We start from the raw sequence: 25,495 nt of genomic DNA on the forward strand, positions 1-25,495 counted from the left end.
ATACAGGCCCCTCTGATTGGACAGACAGTCTATCAGTCAATCAGTCAATTTCCACCCTTTATCTAAAAAAAAAAGCAAAATTTTGCTGTCCATGGGCTAAAAGTGTGTTTATTATAAAGTGTGTTTTTAATCTGGTAACCAAATGCTTAGCACACCAGTTTCTCCTTTTAATTCTGAATCCATACATACCTCATATGTTAAAATTGGATAATCTAATGGAAAGTTGTAGCAGTTTTACGGCGCCCCCCAGAGGCCATTTTTTATCTGTGTGTTTGACACTCGGACTCAAATTGTTCTATAGACCCTAAACTTCAACTTGGAAGTGAAAACCAAACTTTAACACAAATTTGAAATGACTGAGCCTTAAACAACCTCACTAATGAGCATGCCTTTGAAAATAATGGTCTAAAATACTCATATTTTCATTCAATATTGATCTACTTTTACACACACCTTCACAAGTATAAGTAAGTAAGTATAAGTATATATGCTCTTTTGATCCCGTGAGGGAAATTTGGTCTTTGCATTTATCCCAATCCGTGAATTAGTGAAACACACTCAGCACACAGTGAACACACAGTGAGGTGAAGCACACACTAATCCCGGCGCAGTGAGCTGCCTGCAACAACAGCGGCGCTCAGGGAGCAGTGAGGGGTTAGGTGCCTTGCTCTAGGGCACTTCAGCCGTGCCTACTAGTCGGGGTTCAAACCGGCAACCCTCCGGTTACAAGTCCGAAGCGCTAACCAGTAGGCAGGGGCGCAGGAGATATTTTGAAAGTGAGGGGGACCAAATTGTGAACACAAACCCATAGTGAGATCAGATTTCCAGATATCGGATCGCTACCTCTGGCCCACTTTCGACCATCATATTTTAAACTTGCCAGAATATTAAGATAATACCATTGATTGTTTTCAAACAATTGTTTTCACTACTTGGCTAAATCCTCAAATTATGCCCGGGATTGATTCTATTTATAGCAGGACAAATAAAGGCAGGTTCCCATACAAGACGGGGTAACAATTGCCTACCATACCAACAATTGCCATTAGTCCACTAGAAGACATTGTTCGATTTAAGTCAATGAAATAACCTCTTCTTAATAGTCAAAAATTGAAGAAAAGGAGAGTGCTGCGTTGGGTCAATTGTTTGAAGAAAACATCAGGTGCCTACGCGTTTCGACTGCAAATCAGTCTTCATCAGGGCAAACATCAGGGGCTTGCCCTGATGAAGACTGATTTGCAGTCGAAACGCGTAGGCGTTATCCCTTAAAATAAAGGATTTTTAACTTCTTTCATCAACATCAGTGTGCCTTGGATTTTTAAGACTACCACCTTCAACAAGGAACCTATAGGGCCTTCATACTTTGGGGATAGTCACAAGCTAAAAATTGAACCTCTTCTTAATATTTTATTATATGTTGTATTGTATTGTATGTTGGTTGGATTAATAGCCTACGGTTGGCAAAGAAAAGTCGTTTTCCTACCATGGGTCTCCAACACACGTTCTCAAGCTCATTCTCTTGCCGCCCCTTTCGAGCTAATTGCCAGAGGCTGAAGCCTATTAAACACAATTGTTGCGACTCAAGGCATTCCAGCCTACGAATTTTATTTTAAAAAAATTACTAAATCATGCATAATTAAACAATAACTCAATTTAGGCTACTTGTATATGCAAAAAGGTTTCCATTACAGCACAACCCCTATTCAATGAAGGGCTCCCTTGTCTCGCAATAAACAGCAGTGGAAATCCCGACACTTTTTCAACTGCATGAAACTTAACAGTGAACCATCAAATATCTCCCAGATTTCAGTGCCCATCAGTCCCAACATTTAGCAATATAATCAAACAGTCCAAAACGGCTGTCTCTTCAGCACTGCGTGGGACATATCCCCCACGTCCCCTGTGTCTCCTGCGCCCCTGCCAGTAGGCCACGGCGCTAGGGCTCAGTTGTGTTTCTAAGTCATCAAGTGCTTTAGAGGGTTGAAATGTGGTCAGTTCAGAGATGCTTGTAATCCGGCAGAAAGAAAAAACAATATTCTAGCCTAGCCAATATTCTAGTTACTCTGTGTTAGTACACCACACAGTTATTCTGATTGTTTCCCAATAAATTACAGTGTCTCAGCTTCCCAAAGAGGTCAAGCATTTGATTATAGGGCAAACTAGGTGGGAACAGTGGCCCCTGAAGCACGTGCTGTGCAATTTCAGGCAAAAACTTGAAATTGGTTTTAAGAACGAAAGAGTTAGTTGTTTCGTCTCCATCAGGACTCTTCTGACAATTGGATTAGTAAAAGACATTTGCCTCTGTATCGACTATCGATCACAGATTGGCCCATTTGACAAAGTGTCTCCTGGCTAACTGCAGATCCCTGAGGTCTACACACCAGTCCTGGAGCGGCTCCTGGTGGTCCAAATGGACAGCTTCCCCCAGTACAGCCAGCGGATGCAGCACACCACCTGCCGAGCCATCATCAAGGTGCTCGTTGCCATGGCAGCCAAGGGTCCAGTGCTGTGGAGCTTCATCAGTTCTGTTGGTAAGCAGGAGGGTGGGGCAATATGGCCGTCCAAGGTAGTGACACCAGGCTCATGAGGCAGTTTGGTTAGGGGGAGATCAGTCAAAGCAGAGTATGGCGTTATTTTTCGAGAGCTCAGTGAAACATCTTCACAAGCAAATAAGTTCGCTCGCAGCTGTTTTTCCTCTCTTGCTGTTGTATTTTCCTTGCTCGCTGCTGTGTCTGCGCGTGTGAATTATCATCATGGGAGAAATATTCAGTAAACAATACACACACACATATTGAGAGAAGAGAGACTATAAACTGTAGTATTGGGATACCTACCATTACACCCACAAGGACTTCAATGAACAATTATTGTAAGCCAGGCCTTCTTGTCCAACATCAGTGCCTGACCTCAAAAAAATACTAAATGGGCAAACATTTCCACAGACACTCCTTCCCAAAACAATGGAAGCTGCTACAGCTGTAAAGGGTGAACTAACTCCATATTAATACCTATGGATGTAGAATGGGATTCCAATTGACGGTCCTGAGGGTATAATGAGAGGTGTCCCAATGCTTTTGTATGTACAGTGTATTAGAGTTCTCAACGGGTCGGGTCGGCCCGACAAACCCGACGGGACCCGCAGGTTCGGGCCGGGTTCAGGTCGAAAATATAAGCAAATGACTCGGGTCGGGTCGGACCTCGGGCTTAATCTTTCCTGCTCAGTGAAAAAAAAAAACATTTATTAATCATCGCAGCTGTTCACCGTAAAGAAGGTCTGCTGCTGCGTGCAACGTGCATCATGGAGAGGGGCAGGGGCAGACGCTGCGTGCACGCCTTTAGCCTGGAGAAGAAGATGGAGTTGGTGAAAAGTAGGCTAAACTTCCCGCAGGTGAATTCACCGTCGCTACTACAGGAGTGGGGAAATCAGAGGTCTGGAAAGTGTTTGGAGTGGTGCTGGATTCTGATGAAAATTCTACAGGTTATGTGCAATGCTCAAAATGCAAGGTGCTGATGAAATGTCACCCTGCAAGGCGAAACCAGTCGCTTTGGTAAAATTTACAAAATTAAGTTATTGTGCTCACATGAACGGCCATGAACTAAGCTTTCCAACGATATGTATATCGAGGGTAGGCTTTTTGCAAAAACTATCGCTAAGATAACCGCATCCAAAGTTGGCATGGTTCTTCCGTCACAATACGCCAGAAGTGGAGAAAATCACCGTTTTAAGTAAATTGTCACGCTAATGTGTTGAATCTTCACCTAAATAAAGTCAGGGTTTAACAGTCAAAACGTAGCCTATGTTTTACGTCGGGCCGCGGGCCGGGTTCGGGCAGATAATTCATGTTGATGTGTCTGCTTACATCGGGTCCGGGCTTTAAAAGCCACGGGCCGGGTCGGGTCGGGTTGTAATTTTCAGGCCCGTTGAGAACTCTACAGTGTATATCTAGGTGTATAAGAATATACCGTATTTTCCGGACTATAAGTCGTACCGGAGTATAAGTCGCACCAGTCAAAAAATGTGTGATGAAGAGGAAAAAAACATATATATATAAATATATATCGTCGCAGGACCAGCCAAACTATGAAAAAAAAGTGTGACTTATAGTCTGTAAAATACGGTATACGTAAATAAAGCATATTGGAGATGACTAAATTATTGACCCTTGTAATAAGCTTTAATGTAAGTATTGTGGCTTTTGGTGGTGTTATTGGTTGTGTATTGTTATTTTTTTCCCACAGTGCACCAGGGATTGATCCGTGTTTGTTCAAAGCCGATACCTCAACTAGAGGTGAGTCAGGAATGTTGGGACAGCTATCTTTGTGACATGCTAATGAACTAGTTTAAACCTAGTTTGCATAAAGATATCCATTCACACATATTGTGTGCATGCCATACTGGTTGGACCACAGCCACATGCACAAAAGGGGGTCGACCTTGTGGCACCCATAGATTAGTCATACATTGTGGTTCTTTCATCACTAATTTAGAAGGTTTCTTTTTAAGAACAGTTTCCTGTGTTTCAGGATGGTGGCACTTCTCAGGGTGATCCCTCACAGGGGGAAGGTGGGGAGTCCTCCCAGATGCGTACTGGGAAATGGAAGGTTCCATCCTGCCGGGACTATCTCGATCTTTTCAGGGGAATTCTAGACTGTGAAAATCTCACTGTAAGACATCAAGTTTATGATTTAGATGCACCCTCTTCATTGATTTGATTTGGAAGTGAATTAATGTCACAGTCCCTGAAGTCCATGACTAGGCTTGATATGCAGATGTCCTAAAAGCATGTTGGACCATTCTGTCTTTTAGCACACTGGGTTTTTGGATGGAACCCTAGAGTCCCAAAACTCCAACCTGTCCTCCTTGAATCGACTTTTGTACGATGAGGTGGTGAAGTCCGTCATAAAGGTCATCGAGAAGCTGGATCTCTCTGTGCAGAAAATCAACATGGAGGAGGAGGCAGGGCAGGTCTGGCTCCCAAATGCTAAATGCTTACATACATGTACATTACTGCACATTTATCCACCCACAGCCATTCAGCGAAGCTACCTGTGCATGTTAGATGCCTAAAGGTTCCTCTTGCTTTAAGCTGTGTTGATTTTCTCCCACCACAGGGTCAGACTGATGGAGGCAGCGCCCTTGTGCCGTCATCAGATCCTGCCGCCCATCTCATCCCCAACAGACCTAAAGACTTCACCGCCTTTATTAACCTGGTGGACTTCAGCAGGTAGTAGAAGGCCAAAAATAGTGAACTGCTTAGTTCACACAAAATGTCCTGTGTTACAATCTCAAGGCATAAAGCAGCTTATTTTCACTAATAGTTGTGTTTAACAATTCACTGGCAATGATCACTGTAGCTGACTTGTCTGGGGCTGTCTGAGTCAGTTGCGTTACGAAGGGGAAGTTTGGAATCTTGATCCGTGCTTGAGCCCTCTCCACTGACGTTGTTGTTGTTGTTGTTGTTGTTGTTGATGATGATGATGATGATGATGATGATGATGATGATGCCGCCTGCAGTGAGCTGCTGTCCCAGAAGAGGCTGGAGTATTTCGAGCAGTGGGTGTACCCTCTGAGCCACGAGCTCATCCTCCAGTCCATCCGCTTCCCACTGGTCAGCGGTTTCTACCGGCTGCTCTCCCTCACCATGACAATCGCCAAGAAGATCAAATACTTCCAGGTAACAAACAGAGGATGGGTGTTTTAAAAACATTATTGAATGTAGCAAAGACCCTCTATGTCTGGGACTTAATTTGTTGTGATGAATTGTGCCTTTCGAATGTGTTATGAACATCTACTGATGTGTTATAAGAAGGTACACATACGGTACGGTATTTGACATGATCTTTGTTGTTGACCACCAATATTTCCTTGACAGGGTATTAGCCCCAAGAGCTACAAAGCTAAAGAGGACAAGGATCCAGTTAAATGTGCCTGCTTTGCTCTTGTGTCCAAGTTTGGAAAAGAGGTAATAATAAGGCAAATCTCTAAGAACTTATACAGAACCTAGAGAAATTAATTTGACCTGAATTATAACATTTTAATGCTGAATATGTCTGATATGTACTATCTCTGCTCTCCTTGCAGGTGTCAGTGCGTATTAAGCAGTATAAGGATGAGCTGCTAGCTGCCTGCCTGACATTTGTCTTGTCGCTGCACCATGATGTTGTGGCGCTGGACATCAAGGCCTATATCCCTGCCCTTCAGGTTAATTTAAAGATTATTTTACGACATTATATGATTATTTTTTCCCAAAGACTTTCTTGAAAGGACTTCTTTGACCCTTCCTTAACAAACATACGTAACTGCGCTGCAACAGTTCCAGAGTGCAGCCAGTGTTACTGCATTCAGGGCTTACTTATTCTCTGCATGAAATATATATTAAAAAAAACATTGTTAAAGGATTTAAATCCTCTGATTGACCTTTGACCTCCTGACCCCAGGCTGCCCTGCGTTTGGGTCTGAGCCACGCGCCCCTGGCCACGGCTGCGCTGGATGCCCTGGAGCTCTGGTCCTCACACATCCCGCGCGAGACCATGCAGCCCCACTATGGCGACATCCTGCCGCACCTGGACGGCTACCTGAAAACAGCCGCTGGGGGTGAGTACTGCAGCACCACTGGCCAGCAAGCTACTCTGAGCTGTCGTGCTGAGGGCGCGCCGTTGTGTGATTTGTCATTGGACATGAAGATGAGTAGCTGAAATAGACTAAATGAATGAAATCATGTGTTCATTGTTTTCAGACAAAGAGGAGAGTGGTATGGAAGTGATGTGTCTGTCCTCTGGCACTGAGAAGAGTTATGGGAGAGTGATGATGAGACTGCTGAAGAGGGCAAAGCACCTGCCTATGGTAGTTACTGTACACCGAGAAGTACACACACACACACACACACACACACATATGTGAATATATTTGCTGTATTTTGTGTGAAATAAGCAGGGTTACTCCAGCGAGACAGAGTGATACTATGTTTATGACTCATAACACCAGACCCTACAACAACACTACTATCTACAAGGAGCGGCAGTTGAGCAAACTTGTTTGTGTGGTGTGCTTATGTTGGTTTCTTTGTGTCTGTCACAGGGAGACGAGTCGCCCATCGCAGTGGTGAGGAGGAGGGTGGTGCGACTCCTGGGCCACCTCGGAGGGCAGCTGAACAGGAGTCTGGTGACCGGTGAGCTCCATACAGATACTAACCCATATACAGATTTGCACTTTGTTGTGTCTGACACTCAACTATGAGGGGGAATCCCTCAATTAACATCAGTTCTCATGAACATGGATTATCTGGGGTCTTGTTTGCTTATAATGCTATGGTATAATGTTGACCAAAGACAAATTCTGACACATACTAAAGCATTTTACTTGATAAGGGGGTAATGTAGATCTAGGTTAATCGCTCAGTATTGTTTATCCCTCTCCCCCTCCTCTTCAGCCATCTCTGCGGAGGACATGATGAAGAAGTTTGTGGCGTGGGACAGTGAGAGGAGGCTGAACTTTGCCGTGCCCTTCTCAGACATGAAGCCCGTCATTTACCTGGACTGCTTCCTGCCTCGCATCACAGAGCTGGCACTGACCTCCAGCGACAGACAGACCAAGGTGCGAAATATGGGATGTGGACGGATTACATTTGCAACTGATTCCATAAGTCTTTGATTATTGTGAATGGTGTTCAGTTTGTGTTTGATATCCATGTAACTCTGGACTTTTTGTGTGTGTGTGTGTGTGTGTGTGTGTGTGTGTGTGTGTGTGTGTGTGTGTGTGTGTGTGTGTGTGTGTGTGTGTGTGTGTGTGTGTGTGTGTGTGTGTGTGTGTGTGTGTGTGTGTGTGTGTGTGTGTGTGTACCCAGGTGGCAGCTTGTGAGCTGCTCCACAGTCTGGTGGTGTATATGGTGGGTAAGGGAGCTCAGATGGCCGAAGGGGACAAGTCCAATCCTCCCATGTACAACCTCCACAAGCGCGTCTTCCCCGTGCTGCTGCGACTGGCCTGTGACGTGGACCAGGTCAGAGGTCCTTTTTATCTTTGTTAAAAGTGTATCTCACACGTGTGTGTATGTGCTTAGGTATTTAATATGTATTCATTGAATGAATTCATATGTATGATTCTATGTATGAATTTATGTATACAGTTCTATGTCTATGCATTTGATCTCTCACTGCTCGGGTAAAGCAATTAATCTCGCAAGGACCATTATGGTCCAACAATATCTATAGTACTGTATACCTGTGACCTGTTGTATTCTACACATTGTTACGCAAAATTTGTGTTTAGCTTTTTGTCAAAAAATCTTGTTTTGCATTCTAAGCAAATGTATTTTTACAACTGTTTCAGGTGACGAGGCAGCTCTTTGAGCCTCTGGTCATGCAGCTTATCCATTGGTTCACCAACAACAAGAAGTTTGAGAGCCAGGACACAGTTGCCGTGCTGGAGGCCATCATGGTAAGCAGCTGCGTGGGCCATTGGGCCAAGTTCTGTATACTGCTTTGTAAAGACATCACTTATTGCCGTTATTCATCTCTAACTAAACTGCCAATGTTATCTGCCATCCGCCTCTCCTGTCTAGGATGGCATGATAGACCCTCTGGACAGCACCCTGCGGGACTTCAGCGGCCGCTGCATCCAGGAGTTTGTGAGGTGGTCCATCAAGCAGACCACGCCCAAGCAGCAGGAGAAGAGCCCGGCCAACATCAAGTCCCTCTTCAAGCGCATCTACAGCCTGGCGCTGCACCCCAACGTCTTCAAGAGGCTGGGCGCCGCACTGGCTTTCAACAGCATCTACAGGCAGTTCAGGTAAAGCTCGTTTTCATCCCTATGACAACAAGTGGGATGTAGTGGGTGTGGTGTGTGCTGTCGGGCACTTCCATGGACTTGGAATATGTCGAATCGTGCTCTGGTGTATTTTTTTGGTTTTCTCTGTTTAATTCATGTTCCGATGATGCTGTGTTTTTGGTCTGTCAGGGAGGAGAATTCCCTGGTGGAGCAGTTTGTCTTTGAAGTTCTTGTGGTGTTTGTGGAGAGCTTGGCACTAGCTCACGCAGATGAGAAGGCAATGGGTAAGGCTGCTGCGTGCTACCTGCTTCCCCTCTCTCTTTCTGTCTATGCTTGTGCACACAGGAGCTCTTGAGCACTTGGGGCTCTGTCCACTGATTGTGGTTTGGAGACCAGTACAGTATATAGACACTGTTATGGACTACTTGTTAGTAGGACCATGTTGTGACCTATGGTTGTGACTCTGATCTTGCCTGTGACCCTGACTCCCGCATGGTGTGCGCTCTGCCCCTGCAGGAACGGTGCAGCAGTGTAGCAGTGCCCTGGAGCACCTGAAGAGGATCATCAAGCAGAAGGCTGCCTCCCTCAGCCAGAGCTCCAAGCGACGTGTGCCCAGGTAGGTCCTCTCTTCTGGTAGCACCATCTCTTCTAGAGCTCATTTTTTTCTGAATCGTAGATTTTATTCATGTTTGGTGTCCAAAGGGGGTTTGTTAATTCAGCCATTTTGAAATTGAGTTGGTTTCTGAAATCGCTACAATGTTGTGGAGCTTTCCCACTTTCCCCTTTATCTTTAACGTGTATTTATTGTGCATCATGCAGTATGTTCTCTCTCTCTCTCTCTCTCTCTCTCTCTCTCTCTCTCTCTCTCTATCTCTCTCTCTCTCTCACACACAGAGGGTTTCCTCCAGACAAAGCCTTCTCCCTGTTGGAGGTGGTGTTGTGGTTGCTGGAGCAGTGTGGCCGACCACAGACCGAATGTAGACACAAATGCATGGAGCTCTTCTACGAATTTGTGCCTTTACTGCCAGGTAAGCACAGCATTGTGGATCTACACCTATAGAACTTACACGGTTAGCAATTTTGAGAATATTGTCTTTATGTTTATGAATTGTGTGTCAGGGAATGGTTCTGATCTCAGGAGGTCTTAGAGAACCACAAGACAAACTTCATAAGTACTATTCATAATTTAGCTGACGCTCTTATCCAGAGAGACTTGCAGGGATCTAACTGCAGGGATAGTTTGGGGTTAAGTGTCTTGCTTTGGAACACAATGGTGGCTTGGATCGAACTCTCAACCTTCGGTAGACCACCACCATCTTACACAACTTAAACCTGTGGCTTCCACTCCACCGGATTCTGATTAATCTGATCTATGTTTCTGTTGATTTGTTTTGTTGTTTGTTTGTTTACCCCAGGGAAGAGCTCCCCTGCCCAGTGGTTGGAGGAGCAGGTGAGGAAGCAGGGTGTGGGCTTCCTGGTGTCCAGGCTGGAGGGGGGAGGCCTGCTAAACCAGCCCACTCTCAGGGCCCTGCAGGCCCCCTTCAGCGTCAGGGTCACCCTGCAGTGGATGGACGTGCTGCTGGCCGCCCTGGACTGCTACAACACCTTCACAGGGCTGCGCCTCATTCAGCCGCAGCAGATTCTGGGTGATTATAGCGACGCACCTCTGTTTAATCAAAGTGGACGGAAACGGCTCTTGGTAGTAAAAGGGGAAAGAGAAAAACTGAACAATGCTTCACCTAATGTTCAAGTTTTGCCATATAAAGCTTCCCTTCTACTTTAGTACATTTACTATCCCTCAAGGTAGAACGACCTAATTTGACATTGACATGATATGTAAAAGAGTGACGATGTGTGTCTCTCCCAATTAAATAGTCTCTCCGTTCCTTACCTCCCTCCAGGGTCAGAGGAGAAGTCAAGCTTCCTGCCGGCACTGCAGTTCTTCCTCACAGAGCTTGCGGGACAGGACCTGGAGGCAGCAGAGTGCTGTGTCCACACGGGGGCGCCACCCTCCCTCTTCAGCCCCCGCGAGCGGGAGCTCTACTCCTACAGCAAGTGCACAATCATCGTAAGGCTGCTGGAGTTCACCACTATGGTGCTGGTCAAGTGCCAGCAAGACACTTGGAAGGTATGACAAGGGCAGCTGATGTCTGGTCAAGATACTGTAACTAAGCGCCCATTCAGAATTTGACCTGAAAACGTCTTTGAAAAATGAACGAACAAAGGTGATTTTATGAAATATTATGGAATTAATACTTTTGCTCCCTCCCCCTCAGTTGTTAGAAGATGACATATTCAACCCAGCCTTTTTTGAACTGGTTGCAATGACTGTGTGCGAGCCTTCCTCCATTGGGTTTGACATGGCCGACCTGGAGGTGATGACCCACCTGCCGCAAGTGTGTGTGTCCCTGCTCAAGGCTCTGGCCTCCTCTCCCTACAGACAGAACCTGGAGGCCAGCCTCAGAAAGAGAATCTCCGCTCAAAGGTCATAGTTCAACACACACACAGACCCACACACACACACACACTCTCTCCTTGGAATATGCTTTATGTTCTATCAGATGTGAATGTGACGTCATCTGTAGTACTTTACTTGAAAAATCAGCAGTACTTGACTGTGTTGGTTTTTGTGGCTTATGATTTTCTGTGCATGACTGAGTATCAGTAGTAGAAGTATCGTCCCTCTTGGTACCACCCCCCTCCTTCATTGTCTCGTTGCGTTCCTCTCATTCTCTGTCACGTCTTTCTTTATTCTTCTTTCAGTGTGGAGGACCTGTGTGCAGTTGATTTTTATGATCCGGACACTCGTGGTAGCCACACTAAGACCGAGATGATGCTCTCTGCCTGCAAGCAGCTTCACCAGGCCGGCCTTCTTACCACTGTACTTCACAATAAGGTAGAACAACATTAACTGCAGACTATACAGAATCACCTTTCCAAGGATTTAGGGAAATCATAGGATTGTCATGATAGTGCCTCTACCCAACACTTGGTCTGGTCCTGCCCCCCATGTGGAGAGTTTCATTGTGAGGTAGCACTTCATTTGGATAGTCCACCTACTGAGAAGTTTTGTTGACAATCAAATTCAGTCAATGGAATTTTTGTTTAATTACTGAATATCATCTAACCAAACCCAACCCATAACCCCATATGTTGTTAACAGAGTGTCAACAGATAGTTTGTGTCTAATCTGATTATCTGTAGATAGTCTATATAGCAGACAGACCATCCAAGTGTTGCCCATTGTGAATTATTGTTGTATTGTCTCTTAGGTAATTGTCTTAGGTTGCATTCACATACTGTATGTTTGGCTCTGTCAAGTACCTCTGCAGACCTTTAACCCTTGACATTATGGGATGGGAGTCATCTCTGCTTTGTCTCCCAGGATGCCAGCTACAGCCACTCTCTGGGCTCCAGGTTGCTTCTGGCCATTTATAAAGGCATAGCCCCTGGAGAGGACAGGAAGTCCCTCCCATCTATGGATGTTAGCAGCAGGAAGTTGGCTGAGGGGCTTGTTCAGCTATCATTCTCATTGGGTGGACAGGTGAGGCGGAACCTCCTGAAATCTGTATCGACTGACCGAAATGTGAAACTTGTTATGGCATTTTGGAGTTACTGGTAGTTATATTTGGTAGTGTTGTGTGAGACTAATAATTTCTAATTGCATTGTCCTCTATTTTCTGAATAACCCATCCTCTCTCTTTCTGTCTCTCTCTCTCTCTCTCTCTCTCTCTCTCCCTTTCTATCTCTCGCTCTCTCTCTCTCTCTCTCTCTCTTTATGTCTCTCGCTCTCTATCTCTCACTCTCTCTCTCTCTCTCTCTCTCTCCCTTTCTATCTCTCTCTCTCTCTCTCTCTCTCTCTCTTTATGTCTCTCGCTCTCTATCTCTCACTCTCTCTCTCTCTCTCTCTCTCTCTGTCTCCAGAGTGAGCAGGTAGTGGGTCTGTTACTGAACACCATCTCTCTGTCGGTGCCACTGTCTGGCAGTCTGAACCCTAAGTTCCTGAGCTTCTCCCATGGCGAATACTTCTACAGCTTGTTCTACTCCACCATCAATGCTGAGCTGCTGCGCTGCCTGGATGCTTCTGTGCCACTGCTGCTGATTGCTGCCACCCAAAACTCTTGCATGGTAAGGCTGATGCACTGATATGGTACTGAACAGACCATTGGTTTAAAATGAGCAGATAGTCAACTGTACACTTTTTAAAGCAGTTACATAACTTTCATTATTACAGCTGAATATAAATAAAGGGCTCATTATTACAGTAGTGATGAAGGAATTATTTTGATTTGATGTGAATTAATTGAGGTTGGTTTTAACCTCCTTGTTTTATATCCTGTAGTTAGCCTATGTAACTGAACTCTTAGCATGGTGAGACAATGACGGTCTTAAAGGAGGCTGATGGAACAGATAACATGGTTTTGGGCTGGGTCCAGGTGAGCATTCTGCTAAACGGAATGTTGGACCACAGTTTCCGGGAGCGCGCCGTGAGGCGGAGTCAGGGCACGCTTTTGGCCGAGCAGATTCTCCAGAAGTGGGAGTCCTTGAGGCCATGGTGGGGGAGCCCCGCCTCTTCTCCCCAGAGCAAAACAGCCACCCTCACGCTCCTCTCCAAAGTGTTGCAGGTACAACAGTTAAGATGCCACACCTGCTTTGCACACACTGGACTGCACTCACTCACTTTTATTAACATGTCATCATTCATCCATTTTAATAGAGAAACTATGGACAAATGGTTATCTCCATATACGGGAGCTGAACGTGTTTTTTTGACTCACGATATTCAAGTGTCTCTTTTTGTTTTGTATTTTGAGTGCCAGTCTTATGGTAAACAACAGTGTCATTGTCACCAGAAATAGTCCTTCTGTCATTTCCCCAAAATTGTTGCTCTATGTAGTAGACTCCTAACCTTCTCAACAGTTTTCATGCAATACCACAAGCAGTCTAAACAGTCTTCCTTCATTTGCCAGGTGTCCTTTAAATGGATGTACTGGTGTGCAGTTTTACTACTGCAAAGTTCTCGTAATTCGCTTCACCCATCTGAACTGTGTCCTTGTCGTGTGTAGATTGACTCCTCGGTGTGCTCGAACATCAACCACCAGGCCTTCCAGCCAGTCTTTACCACCTTCACCACCCTCATCATCGACATGAGCCTGCCTCTGGACCTCAAGGTTAACATCAATAATACCAGGGTTCCCATGGGTCATGGAATTTCTGGAATATCATGGAATTTTTGAAAGTCTATTCCAGACATGGAAAGTCAGGGAATTTGATCATTCTTGGGACAAAGTCATGGAATATCAGGGAATTTTGTTGTACTGTAGCAGTTTAATTTACTTGCCAAAATACATTAATACAGATATATTTCCCTGCAGAATTGGTGTATATCTGTTTATTAGCTTTACTGCTTGTTTGAGTAGTTGTGGTTAGTCCAACTTTGTTTATTCAATGCCCATTTAATCATCTCCTACTCTAAAAAAAGTAAAATATTCTTGAATGCTCTGTAGCTGCTCTGAAATCTTTACATCTGACTTAGAGTGGGAAGCCTGTAATACACACTGTCCCCTTTTCTTAGATGGTTTACAGGCCATGTAGGCCCAGCAGGCCATGTTCAGCTGCCAGCTGTGGGAGTAATTAGCCTCTGATCAGTCTGTCGCACCTTAACCACAGAATACTTCCTCTGTTTGTATTCCGCTGTAATGAGTGTCTTTGGCCCTTTCTTTCAAAGGGAATCCTTTGCTAGTCACCGTTAAGTCACTGTTAACTTCCACACGGGGAACTTCTTGAAATGTGTTTTTGGAGTTGAGATCACTCCCTACATGGGCAGAACACGGGTATATAAAACGTATATTGTACGCGTATTAAAAACATACATTATACATGTATAGAAAAACTACAATATAGACATATAGAAAATGTACATTGATTCTGCTGTTTTCAGCACTCTCTCAGCACTCATTCCTCAAATTCCTCCACTTCCAGAGCCAGGCTCTGATCATGCTGCCATTCTTCACCGTCCTGCCGGCCGAGCCACTGGCGGAGCTGCAGAGGGCCCTGGAGGTGCTGGTGGCCTCCCACTTCCCCATGCAGTCGGATGAGTTCCCCCGCGGCTCACTGCAGTGCAACAACTACATGGACTGCGTTCGCAAGGTGAATGGCTTTCCATTTAGTTTAGTGACACGGATTGTTTCAAAGGACATACAAAGTATGTCCATGTCTATATGCAGTATGTTCATGTTAATGTGTTTGTAGTCTTTAGATGCAATACAAACATACAAATATGTAAGTATAAGTATATATACTCTTTTGATCCCGTGAGGGAAATTTGGTCTCTGCATTTATCCCAATCCGTGAATTAGTGAAACACACACAGCACACAGTGTACACACAGGGCCAGATGTACTAACGCTTTTGCGCCCATTTCAGGCGTATTTGTTTCGCAATGTGCGTGTAAAATCATTGCGAGGTATGTACAAACAGGCCACAATGATGTAAAAGCGCAAACTGCCTGTCGCAGGAGCTGAAAGTGCAGATTGCGATTGTCATATCATGCATATGCATTCATGGGAGGATCCAGGGGAAAGTGGGAGTTAAGCGTAAAAAGATGGGAAGGGAAGAGTAAAGAGCGCCTAGTTATGTATTCCGCGGTATGTACAAAGACTGCTCCTGAAAGCGCACGTCTATTCTGCGCCTAAATACTTCCGCCTTGTAAAAGCAGGTGTTAATCCAAATTGCAGTTCAATGCGTCAATAAGAGAACCTTTCAAAGACAAAAGAATCGCTATTTAGAACACCAGTTTTTGTGGTGAAAGTATTTGTACTACCAAAAGCAACCTTAACTTTCGTTGGCCTTTCGAATGTCTTACTTTCACTTTCACATCATTCACTTAAACTTTCCTACTTGCTAGATTTGACCAATCTTCCATAGCCTACGTGCACAAGTAGTTTGAGTAGAACTACTGATCTTCATTATCTCCCTGCTTGTTTACATCTTATCATGTATGGTATTATTTCATGATCGCTAAACGTTTGATTCTTTTTAATGTTGTCATCAGTTAACTTCATTCAACTGCGCTGCCATTTAGTTGTGGACGTTCGTAAATTGCGTTTATGGGCGGAGAAAGGCAGAGAAAGACGCAGTTTACACTAAGGATTGAACGATTGATAAATACGACGGCAACTTGGGTCTGACAGCGTTCGCAATCTGCGGTGTGTCCATGGCGCTGATAACGCTACGTTCGCAAATGTACGTACATCTGGCCCACAGTGAGGGGTTTGGTGCCTTGCTCAAGGGCACTTCAGCCGTGCCTACTGTTCGGGGTTCGAACCGGCAACCCTCCGGTTACAGGTCCGAAGTGCTAACCAGTAGGCCACGGCTGTCCCCATGTTCATGTCTATGGGCAGTATGTTCATGTTAATGTGTTTGTAGTTTTTAGATGCCTTGGAACTGTCCCAGAGTCCAATGCTGCTGAAGCTCATGGTTGGAGTTCTGTGCCGTGATGGGAAGCACATCATGGAAGAGCTGTTCCAGACTTGCTTCCAAAAGATTGCCAGACGGTGAGAGAGTTTACCCACATAAACATATGTACTTAATAGTAGCTTTATTAACATTATAGACTGTGTCATTGTATGTGGTGTCATGTTTACGTATATTATTGTATATGTATATTGCATAACTGATGAACTTGATGTTTAATTGTATACTGTAGATACCTGTTCATGACTATTCTTGTTTTTTAATATTCTTTTTTCATATTGATATATCTGGTAACACTTTACTTGACAGTATCGACATACGAGTGACATGACACTGTCATGAACATATGACACTGTCATGACACAATAACCCTAATCCAAACTTCTAACTCTAACCCTAACTTGTTATGACAAAAAACAAATGTCACTTAATAACAGACGTTATAACAAACGTTATGTCATAAACGTTTATGACTTGTTTATGACACATTCATGACAGTGTCATGTCTCTCTTATGTCGATACTGTCAAGAAAAGTGTAACCATATATTCCAATCCCTTATTCAGAAACTCATCTGAAAGGATAAATGATTTGTGTGTGACTGTGTGTCTACTTGTACATGTGTCTTGATTCTTATCTGAGCAGGTCCAGTGTTGAGCGGCAGGTGGAGTTACTCTCTGCTGTCTACAAGACGTTCCGCGATGGAGACGTTCCAGTGCGTTCCATGCTGCTGGCGGTGCTGGACCGCGTGCTTCTCCCTCTGGCCACTTACTGCAGCTCCAGAGCCCTCAGCCAGTTCTTCATCACCAACATCTCGGACATCATGGCTACCCTGCAAGCTCGCTTCACCAAGGTATAGCCTATGTGGCTTGGGGACATCAGTTGCCTTTTTATTATAGAGATGTAAATCTATAGCCTGGCTCATCTCATTGAGATGGGGTCTGGGAACTAGACATTCATTTTCTCGTATTTGAAACGTGGTTTACGGTGTGTCGTCATCGTCTTGATGCCCTCCCTCCGTTCTGTGATTGGTTCCTTCGTTGAGGTGAAAACGAAGTCCATAGAATCCAGGCTGCCTAGCAGCGTGAATAAAGTCTCGCACGTAAAGCAGCATGGGAAAACCCAGGCTAGTAAATCTATGGAATGTAAAGACCTTTTTGTTTAAGTTAAGAAATTATTGTTCTTGTTAAGAAATTATTTGGTGTGGAGCCGTGTTGACCTTACTGCGCAACCTGCTACTGTAACCTACTGTAATGTCTAAATGGAAGATGTTGTTATTCCTCCAGTCGAACGAGGCCACCTTTGAGACTCAGGTGATGATGAAGAGAGGCTTCTTCAAGCTGATGGAGCTGCTGTACTCCCGTCTGCCCAAAGATGAACTCTACTCCAAAGACTCTCAGATCAACCAGGCCTTCTGTGGAGCAGCCAAGTCTGAGGGTAATGAACTCTCAAAGAATCTACTCAAGTAAGCCACACATTCACTGGTTTATTCCCTTGGTCAGATTGATACTGAAGTGCTAGCTGTTCTTCTCTGTCCACTATATGCCATGTTGCATTGTATTTATTACTTAGTCTAGTTACCATGTGCTCTACCATATCATCTGCTGACAATAGAACGAAAATGCTTCAGGTGCATTGTCAATCAATTGGACAGCAACACTTTTATGGATAATTATTTATCAGATAAGTCTGGTCTTTCTGAATGTGTGTTATTATTGATGTGCAGGTCGTGTTTCGAGGCCTTCACGGAGAACATGATGGGAGAGAGCCAGCTGCTGGAGCTGAGGAGGCAACTGCACTGCGCCGCCTACAACTGCGCCATCGCCCTCATCTGTTGCAGCTTCAACGAGACCAAGTTCTACCAGGGCTTCCTCTTCACCGAGAAGCCAGAGAAGGTGAGAGTCAAAAAAAACTCACCTTACAAAATGTATGGATATTGCCTGTATGCGTATCAAACACTTGAGCAAAAAAAGCTACAGAAATGATCGTTTTTACAATGTTTTTTTGTTTTGTTTTTTTTGGCTTACCTCACAGAATCAGTTTATATTTGACAACCTCATAGATATCCAGAAGATGTACAACTTTCCCATTGAAATTGATGTAAGTACGGTTTTACTTGAATTGTGTTTCCATGTCTTTATTTTAATTATTCTGCTTTCCTTTGTGTGTTAACTATTAAGAAACATATTCTGCAAATTCCCATAAATACTGTTTAATGTTTATACATTTATTTATTTGTAATATTTATGTTTTGTTTCCATCCCAGGTTCCTATAGAGCGAAAGAAGAAGTATGTCATGATCCGTAAGGAAGTGAGTGGAGAGAATGGAGGTAAGTGATCTGTTATCTCTTATTTCACATCCTGCAGTGTGTGTGTGCGTGTGCACCCTTGCACTATGAGTGTGTCTGGTTACAGACATGGGCACAAACACAATGTAAAGTATGTTAAGAAGGCTGTTTGCGCAGTTAAGTGTGGGTTGTCACTCAGCTCAGTGTGCTTCTTTTACTGATATATATTAATCAATATCTTTCGCATTTCTTATCCAAACAATGTCAGACTTGGCACTGCACATGCTCGTGTCCGTAGCAAGACACCCGCCAAGTTTGAAATCAATCGTACAAACGGTTCGAGAGATATTCGAATAACAGATTAACAGACATACAGATGTTCCTGTAATTTGTAGATAGATTATTCATTTCTTTTAGAGAAAATGTGTTATAAATTGAAGATTAAACGAAGTTTTCTTTTTAGGCAATAGCTAATTAGCATTATCTCAACTTTACATATGTTTTGACAACACTGCAAGCCAACTTGAGCTATCTATTAAATGAGTGAACTTGAACTGTAGCAGTATAAATATGACAGATGGTCGATGTATGGACTATCTGACCAAAGGCTGGATGCGTGGACTCACTAATTATGCCGCTTCTGGCCAGCACTCCCTGAAGATGTCCCAATGTTTTAGTTTTATATACCATCAAGATGATTTCTTAATTCTTCAAAATGCTCCGGTACAATATTAATATGTTTCCCCTGAAACATGATGGTGCCATTGTTGTATAGGTTCACATTGAGAATCCTTTGCCCTCTGGAAATGTTTATCTGTCTTCCATCCTGTATGACTCTCTCTGTCAAATGATACTCTTCCTGATAAAAGTTCCATATAGCCTCGTGCCAAGCCTCCATGCGTATTGTGCGGAAGGTTACACATACAAGCTTGCACCTGTAGAACTGCAGTAGTGGAGTCTCTTGATGTGCTGGCCTGGAAATTAGCACCTGCACCTGGTCAAATGTGGGTAAAGCTCTGAAGTGCATAGTGAATTTGATCCTACCATTCTCAGTGAATTCAACAAACATAATTGATGCTATTAAATTCTTCTGTGTAAAACAACAACTCAATTGTTAGATGGCCTATTTGAATAATTGCTGTTAGTTACTGGTCTTAGCAACTTCCCCTGCGAAGATTCAGCAGCCAATCTGATTGGACATTCAATTCAAAGCCGAAGAACACTTTCTTTTCACATTGAAAGTCTGTCTTCATTCATTCACAAAGTTGAGTAGCCCACTCTGAAGGACAAAAATGTGGCTCCAGCACTTTCTCCAGACCTGAAAAATGTTGTCTTGGTTACATTACTCATTTGCAGTGACAGATAAAGTGTTGTCTTTGTGCTCTTAAAATGATATATTCCATACCTCAGTATTTCAGCAGCTAGTCCTTAGTTTTTCCAGCCACTATACTGTATGTCCTTGTATACTGAGCTGTGGATTTACTCACTCAGTGGTGTTTTTCTAAATTAGCAGAATCCCATGTCTTGCAATCAAGCCCTTATCATTGTGATGTTCCTGCTGACCACTGAGTAGAGAGTTTTGTAGTGGGCACAGTATGGGCAGGTCCTCTGACCATCTGCTTAGCATTGATAAGGCATTTTAAGGTGGATGCATGTTTTGGGTTGCATGCCACTAACAAGCAAATAAGCAGCAAAGTCATTTAGAGTTAATGTTGAAAGTAGCAAATTTGGACCACGATGTCCACCACCATGAAGTGGCTCCCCTCTCCACTGTTATTCCTAGTGGCCTCTGATAAAGCTGGCTGAACCGTGCAATGAGTAATACTGATCTGTTTAATTAAGCTTTTAAGCTCTTAAAAGGGACTGTTTTGCAAGTGTGTTCAATTTTATTTTTTCCATCGATGCTTTGTTTTCCTCAAATAAAACTTCAAGGCAACCACAGAAATGACTCACTTGAAATGACCCAAGTTCTCATACAAGGATCATTTATTCAGCATCCTGCAGAAAGCTCTTCAGAGATGGTAAACAGCATACACAGGAAGATGGGTAACACTTTACTTGACAGGTGAGTTCATAACACATTCATAGCAGCTGTCATAAACTGCACATAAAGCATTCATGACTGTTTCATGAGACATGACTCAACATTCATACCAAACCTTTCATGAATGTGGAAGACAGAACGACAACAACTTCTGAAAATAAAAGTCCAACAATCGCAAAGCAGCATTGCCGTTTTTTGTAAACTAGCCTACATTCAGCTGACCTGTATTTGTGTAACCTGGATACCATTAATTTAACCTCTCCAGCCTTTGTAAATATTTCATGAATATCGAATGTCACTTTACTATACAAGTTGTGAAGTATTCGTAATCACTGAGTTTAACACTGGGAGGTAAACTAGCCTACATTCAGCTGGTGTAACCTGGAATGGTTGGACACTCCCAGTAGTAAAAGATGAGAAATCATCTGCAAAGGTTCATGAAACAACATGAAACAAAAATGATTTGCTTGACCATGTTCTGTCTTTTTGGCACTGGAGTAGCCCATTGACTCAGATGTGATGTGATCAGGTAAGAGGTTTGGAACAAAAGCAGCAATGTTGCGTTGCAATTGTTGGACTTTTATTTTGACAAGTTGTCGTTCTGTCTTCCACATTCATGAAAGGTTTGGTATGAATGTTGAGTCATGTCTCATGAAACAGTCATGAATGCTGTATGTGCAGTTTATGACAGCTGCTATGAATGTGTTATGAATTCACCCGTCAAGTAAAGTGTTACCGGAAGATGCATATCAACATCCTTTTTTAAACTGTCCTTAATGACATTCCCCTCAGATAACACTGCTCTGAATGATTGGACATACATGACCTCTTATCCCTCTGAATACAGTCATTGATTTGTATCATGATCTTCCCCAGGTTACACGCCTCTGGCTCTGGGCTTATTCAGACCGCCGCCGTGACGCGTGGATTGCGTCTCTGTTCCGTGGCTGCTGCGTCGCATTTTATATGTGCATTCATACCAGAAACGTATCTGATGCGCCGCTGCTGTGGCCAGTCTCCCTATTAAAACATCTCTTCACTGTCTCTTTTCAATCGAAACGCTTCCAACATGCTAGCGTGTCGCGGAAAAATAAGTGCCTCTCCTATTTCTAGCATTCATGTGTTTCCAGTGCGGCTCAATGCAGTATGCACGCTCTAACCTGTTAATACGGGTGCCGAAATGAAAACGGACTTATAACGCAGCTGACACACAGTCGTCACGTTTGAGGTCTGAATAAGCAATTATTAGATTAGCAGTACATTCCCTCTGAGTCATAAGTCAAGTCAACTTTATTTACATATCACAAATAAAAAATAAAAGGAGTTGTACCAGAGACTGTTACAGTTAAGGAATCAATTACCAAAATAAACAAACAAGAGTAAGATGTAAAAAGAGTAATGAAACTTGAAAAAAAAATAGAATTATGCAAGTTATAGGACAAAACAACATTACAAGTTAAAAAATAGGAATATTTCATCATGGCCATTTAAATTCACCCTATATGCCACTGAAAGCTTTAAACACCTAATACTTATGACACTGGTTATTACTTAGTCTCTCTAGCACAGCTTTTGTGTCCTAAAATCCCACAATGGTTTGTGTTTGCATTGACCATTGGTATTGTCATACTAATATCTAATCAAATGGGATCTGTGCTCAATAAAACACTGCAAGTCCACTGCATAGGTTGGAATCCAGTGCAGTTTTTCAGGACCACAATTTAGGCTTTAGAATCAGACCACAGATGAAAGGATAAAATTAAAACATGAACTTAAAATTAAAACAAATGTAGGGAAATACCCAATTTATTATTGTACTGTCTCATTTACAGTATACTAATGTATTGTCTTATTTGAAAAAAACTAAGTTGATTAAGTAAGTTATTTTCCAAAATGTTCTTAGTAAAACTTCAAAAGACGATCATTATTTATACCATTTTCCTATACTCAGTCATAAAATAAATAGATCCCATCTGCTTCTATGAAAATATGTTGGGTCAGAGAAATTGGGAAAGAAAACACCAATGATATGACAGGAAAGCCACCCAAGACAGCCATGTATTTCTGTGAGCAACATACCTGATCTCTGACTTCTGCCTTAAAGGAAGTGTAGGGCGCATACCAGACATGCCCTGACTCCATCCTTATGCTTCAGGTTAAAGAATAATAATAATTATGGTTATAATTATTGATGGTCCTCAAACCTCTTCTAATTAGTACTCCCTGAAGACGGTCCCAAGTCATCCCTTTGTACATCATCCACCATTTTTTTTATCTCTTCAAAATGCTCCAGTGCAGAAGTAATTGATTTTCCCTGAAACATGATCTTACCGGTGTTGTATATGTTTACATTAAGTATCTTTGTGCTTGTTTTTGATGTGCCTTTTGTTTTTTCTCCTGGGAATGTTTGTCTGTGTTTTTTTTGTGGAAATGTTTATCTGTATTCCATGGTCAATTGGTTTTTCGAACAAGTCATTATCCTTCTGATAGAAACTCATTATAGCCTTGTGCCAAGCTTCCTTCCGTTTCGTGCTGAAGGTTGCATTTACAAGTCTGTCATTGCTGTCGTGTGGTTTCAGAATCTCTTGCTCTGAACTGGCAAGGTTGTTCTGGATATTCTGGGAAGCAGCTGGAAGGGGTTCTTCAGTGATTACTGCTTCAGCCATTTTTTTAAGACCTGAAAAGTTGATGTCTTGGTTAAATGTCTTATGCCTGCAATCAGAGTTAAGGCACTGCTTATTGTGTTGGTCCTCTTAAAATTATTTATATTTGTGCTTACCTCTTAGTGCCTCAGCTCGCTTGTTCTTAGAGTTTGTTTCTCGCCAGTCGCTCTCTCTGTCTGCCATGTCTATGTGTGTTCCTAATAACCACTGAGAATACAGATTTGTGATTCTGTGAGTCACTTGTTTTTGTAATTGTGTGGCCTTATGACTGTAAGGATATCTCAATGCTGCCAACCAAATGAGGCCACAGGCATTTATGGTAAACAGCTCATTCTTTTTATTTCATACTTTAGATTAGATTCAGTTTCGTTTTTTCTTGAAGTGAAACTACTTTCATAACAATATCATATGGGTTTAAAGCTCATAACAATGTCATCATAGCAATCATGATTCTTCAAATTTGGTGTGAATGTTCACTTGGACTAAAATATCATCTGGTTAGATTGTATAGCTCAAATGTCACAACGTTGACTCAATTTTATTTACATATTCCAATAATATATCACAATTATATTCATCACCTTACAAATTGTAGTAACCACCCAATCAGAACAAATTAAACCATTCATGTGATTTCCTCATCAACATACCTTACAATCTCGCCCCATATATCATCATATTCACCCTCCCCTGTGTTACTCAGTTTAAGATACTCTTTCACTATAGATAATGTTTATAGATAATGTTTCTGACTGCAAACTATTCAATGGAATTATGTATGTCCTATGCTGATGCTTCACAATGCACCTACAACCTTCTACTACAATTATTGTTGTACTGTAGTCAAGACTTTGCCATATTTTTTCCAAATCTAAGACTAAGTTGTTTTCATGTTTAACATGTCTGGAGTGAAACTCCAGAATTCTATCATTTTAAATTGTTTATCAATAGAAATGTAACCATTAAATTAATGCATTTGCAGTCTGCCTAATCATACTTCAGTAAAAAGACAAATAATGTATACACATTTTGAAAAGGACAGTATACTTTTAATGTTAATGACTTTAAAAAAGAAAAAAATGATTATATACAGTATGTTAGTTAAGTCTGACCTCGAAATTAACCAAACTATCATCCAAAATTATAATTTTATTATAATTATAAAATTATGTACAAAAGTCATAATATGGGCACTTTAAAGAAGCATAAAACTGTACCTCACTCATTTTTCCCTTTCCATCGCATTAACATTAACCTGAACCTGTATTTGTAAAGCTTTGAATTGATTTGGTACCGTATCAATTTCTTTACCCTGAAACATGATGATGCCAGTGTGGTATATGTTTACATTAAGAATCTTTCCCCTCTTCTGGCCCGCTTCTCTGAAAATGTTAATCTGTATTCCATCCTTAATCTCCCTTTCTGTCACGTTGATATCCTCCTGATAGAAGGTCGGTATAGCCCTTCTCCAAGCATCCTTACGATTTGTATGGAAGGTCACGTTCACGAGTCTGCCGTTTCTCCTGTAGTGCCTATTCAGTTCCTCCATTTCCAGACCTGAAAAGTTGATGTCTTGGTTATTTCTTATGTACAGTATATAGTCTCAGTTAAGTTACTGTTTATTATCTTTGTCCTCTTAAAATATAAAATGTACTGCTTACCTCTTAGTGATGCAGTTAGTTTAGTCTGTTTTTCCAGTCACTGCTGCTTTTTATACTCTGAGCTCTGGGTTTGGTTACTCTGTGCTGATTTCTTGTTTTGCTAGATTATGTTCCAGAATATTGTTCCAAAATAACCACTGACTAGACAGACTTGTTTGAGTTATCGTTTAATGCAAAGATAAAAACATAATGGAGGGCAGATAGTTACAAAACACATGACAACAAGGTGAGGCGCCTAAGTGGAGTGACCAACTCTGTACAGATGGTCACTTTTTATTGTGTTGGTCCTCTTAAAAATTATTTATATTTGTGCTTACCTTTTATTGCCTCAGCTCGCTAATTCTTAGAATTAGAGCAGAACAACATGGAACAAAAAGTATAACTACCGGTAATAGGCTAAGAAAAGTGACTTTGTACAACTATTTTACTTAAATTAGAATTAAATTCAGATCCCTCACGTTGGCCTATAGGACACTTACTGGATCTGCTCCCTGCTATTTGAATTCCATGATCCTTCTCGACATTCTCCCACTGTGGTCCTCTGGTGAGCATCTATTGTGTCGACCATACAGTAAAACTAAGAGGTCACAATCGAGAAAG

At 42.5% G+C, this 25,495-nt stretch overlaps 1 protein-coding gene and 1 long non-coding RNA gene across 4 annotated transcripts in view; one reads left to right on the forward strand and one right to left on the reverse strand.

Annotated features, from left to right (window-relative positions):
• The window catches only part of prkdc (protein kinase, DNA-activated, catalytic subunit), a 60,152-nt gene that overhangs the window by 7,978 nt on the left and 26,679 nt on the right, over nucleotides 1-25,495 (forward strand). For all 3 annotated transcript variants that reach the window (XM_076290682.1, XM_076290684.1, XM_076290683.1), the window contains 33 exons: nucleotides 2,363-2,531; nucleotides 4,240-4,289; nucleotides 4,525-4,665; nucleotides 4,808-4,966; nucleotides 5,113-5,225; nucleotides 5,516-5,675; nucleotides 5,874-5,963; nucleotides 6,083-6,202; nucleotides 6,439-6,595; nucleotides 6,738-6,844; nucleotides 7,079-7,169; nucleotides 7,431-7,594; nucleotides 7,845-7,997; nucleotides 8,327-8,434; nucleotides 8,559-8,785; nucleotides 8,954-9,048; nucleotides 9,281-9,380; nucleotides 9,659-9,792; nucleotides 10,180-10,410; nucleotides 10,666-10,892; nucleotides 11,041-11,249; nucleotides 11,528-11,660; nucleotides 12,150-12,308; nucleotides 12,689-12,892; nucleotides 13,201-13,389; nucleotides 13,831-13,935; nucleotides 14,747-14,914; nucleotides 16,193-16,320; nucleotides 16,885-17,092; nucleotides 17,526-17,704; nucleotides 17,966-18,134; nucleotides 18,274-18,339; nucleotides 18,506-18,569. In XM_076290682.1, coding sequence (XP_076146797.1) covers nucleotides 2,363-2,531; nucleotides 4,240-4,289; nucleotides 4,525-4,665; nucleotides 4,808-4,966; nucleotides 5,113-5,225; nucleotides 5,516-5,675; nucleotides 5,874-5,963; nucleotides 6,083-6,202; nucleotides 6,439-6,595; nucleotides 6,738-6,844; nucleotides 7,079-7,169; nucleotides 7,431-7,594; nucleotides 7,845-7,997; nucleotides 8,327-8,434; nucleotides 8,559-8,785; nucleotides 8,954-9,048; nucleotides 9,281-9,380; nucleotides 9,659-9,792; nucleotides 10,180-10,410; nucleotides 10,666-10,892; nucleotides 11,041-11,249; nucleotides 11,528-11,660; nucleotides 12,150-12,308; nucleotides 12,689-12,892; nucleotides 13,201-13,389; nucleotides 13,831-13,935; nucleotides 14,747-14,914; nucleotides 16,193-16,320; nucleotides 16,885-17,092; nucleotides 17,526-17,704; nucleotides 17,966-18,134; nucleotides 18,274-18,339; nucleotides 18,506-18,569 — 4,777 coding nt within the window. The remainder of the gene's footprint in view (nucleotides 1-2,362; nucleotides 2,532-4,239; nucleotides 4,290-4,524; nucleotides 4,666-4,807; nucleotides 4,967-5,112; nucleotides 5,226-5,515; nucleotides 5,676-5,873; nucleotides 5,964-6,082; nucleotides 6,203-6,438; nucleotides 6,596-6,737; nucleotides 6,845-7,078; nucleotides 7,170-7,430; nucleotides 7,595-7,844; nucleotides 7,998-8,326; nucleotides 8,435-8,558; nucleotides 8,786-8,953; nucleotides 9,049-9,280; nucleotides 9,381-9,658; nucleotides 9,793-10,179; nucleotides 10,411-10,665; nucleotides 10,893-11,040; nucleotides 11,250-11,527; nucleotides 11,661-12,149; nucleotides 12,309-12,688; nucleotides 12,893-13,200; nucleotides 13,390-13,830; nucleotides 13,936-14,746; nucleotides 14,915-16,192; nucleotides 16,321-16,884; nucleotides 17,093-17,525; nucleotides 17,705-17,965; nucleotides 18,135-18,273; nucleotides 18,340-18,505; nucleotides 18,570-25,495) is intronic.
• Nucleotides 21,838-23,636, reverse strand: LOC143131209 (uncharacterized). The gene is made up of 2 exons (XR_012988063.1): nucleotides 23,351-23,636; nucleotides 21,838-23,248 (listed from the first exon to the last, which is right to left on the reverse strand). It is a non-coding gene; the product is annotated as an uncharacterized LOC143131209 (long non-coding RNA).

Source organism: Alosa pseudoharengus, unplaced genomic scaffold (genome assembly GCF_046254945.1).
Source record: "Alosa pseudoharengus isolate Yale_2024_CS ecotype anadromous, Long Island Sound unplaced genomic scaffold, YU_APseudo_1.1 YU_APseudo_1.1_scf_18, whole genome shotgun sequence".
Lineage (NCBI taxonomy): Eukaryota > Metazoa > Chordata > Actinopteri > Clupeiformes > Clupeidae > Alosa > Alosa pseudoharengus.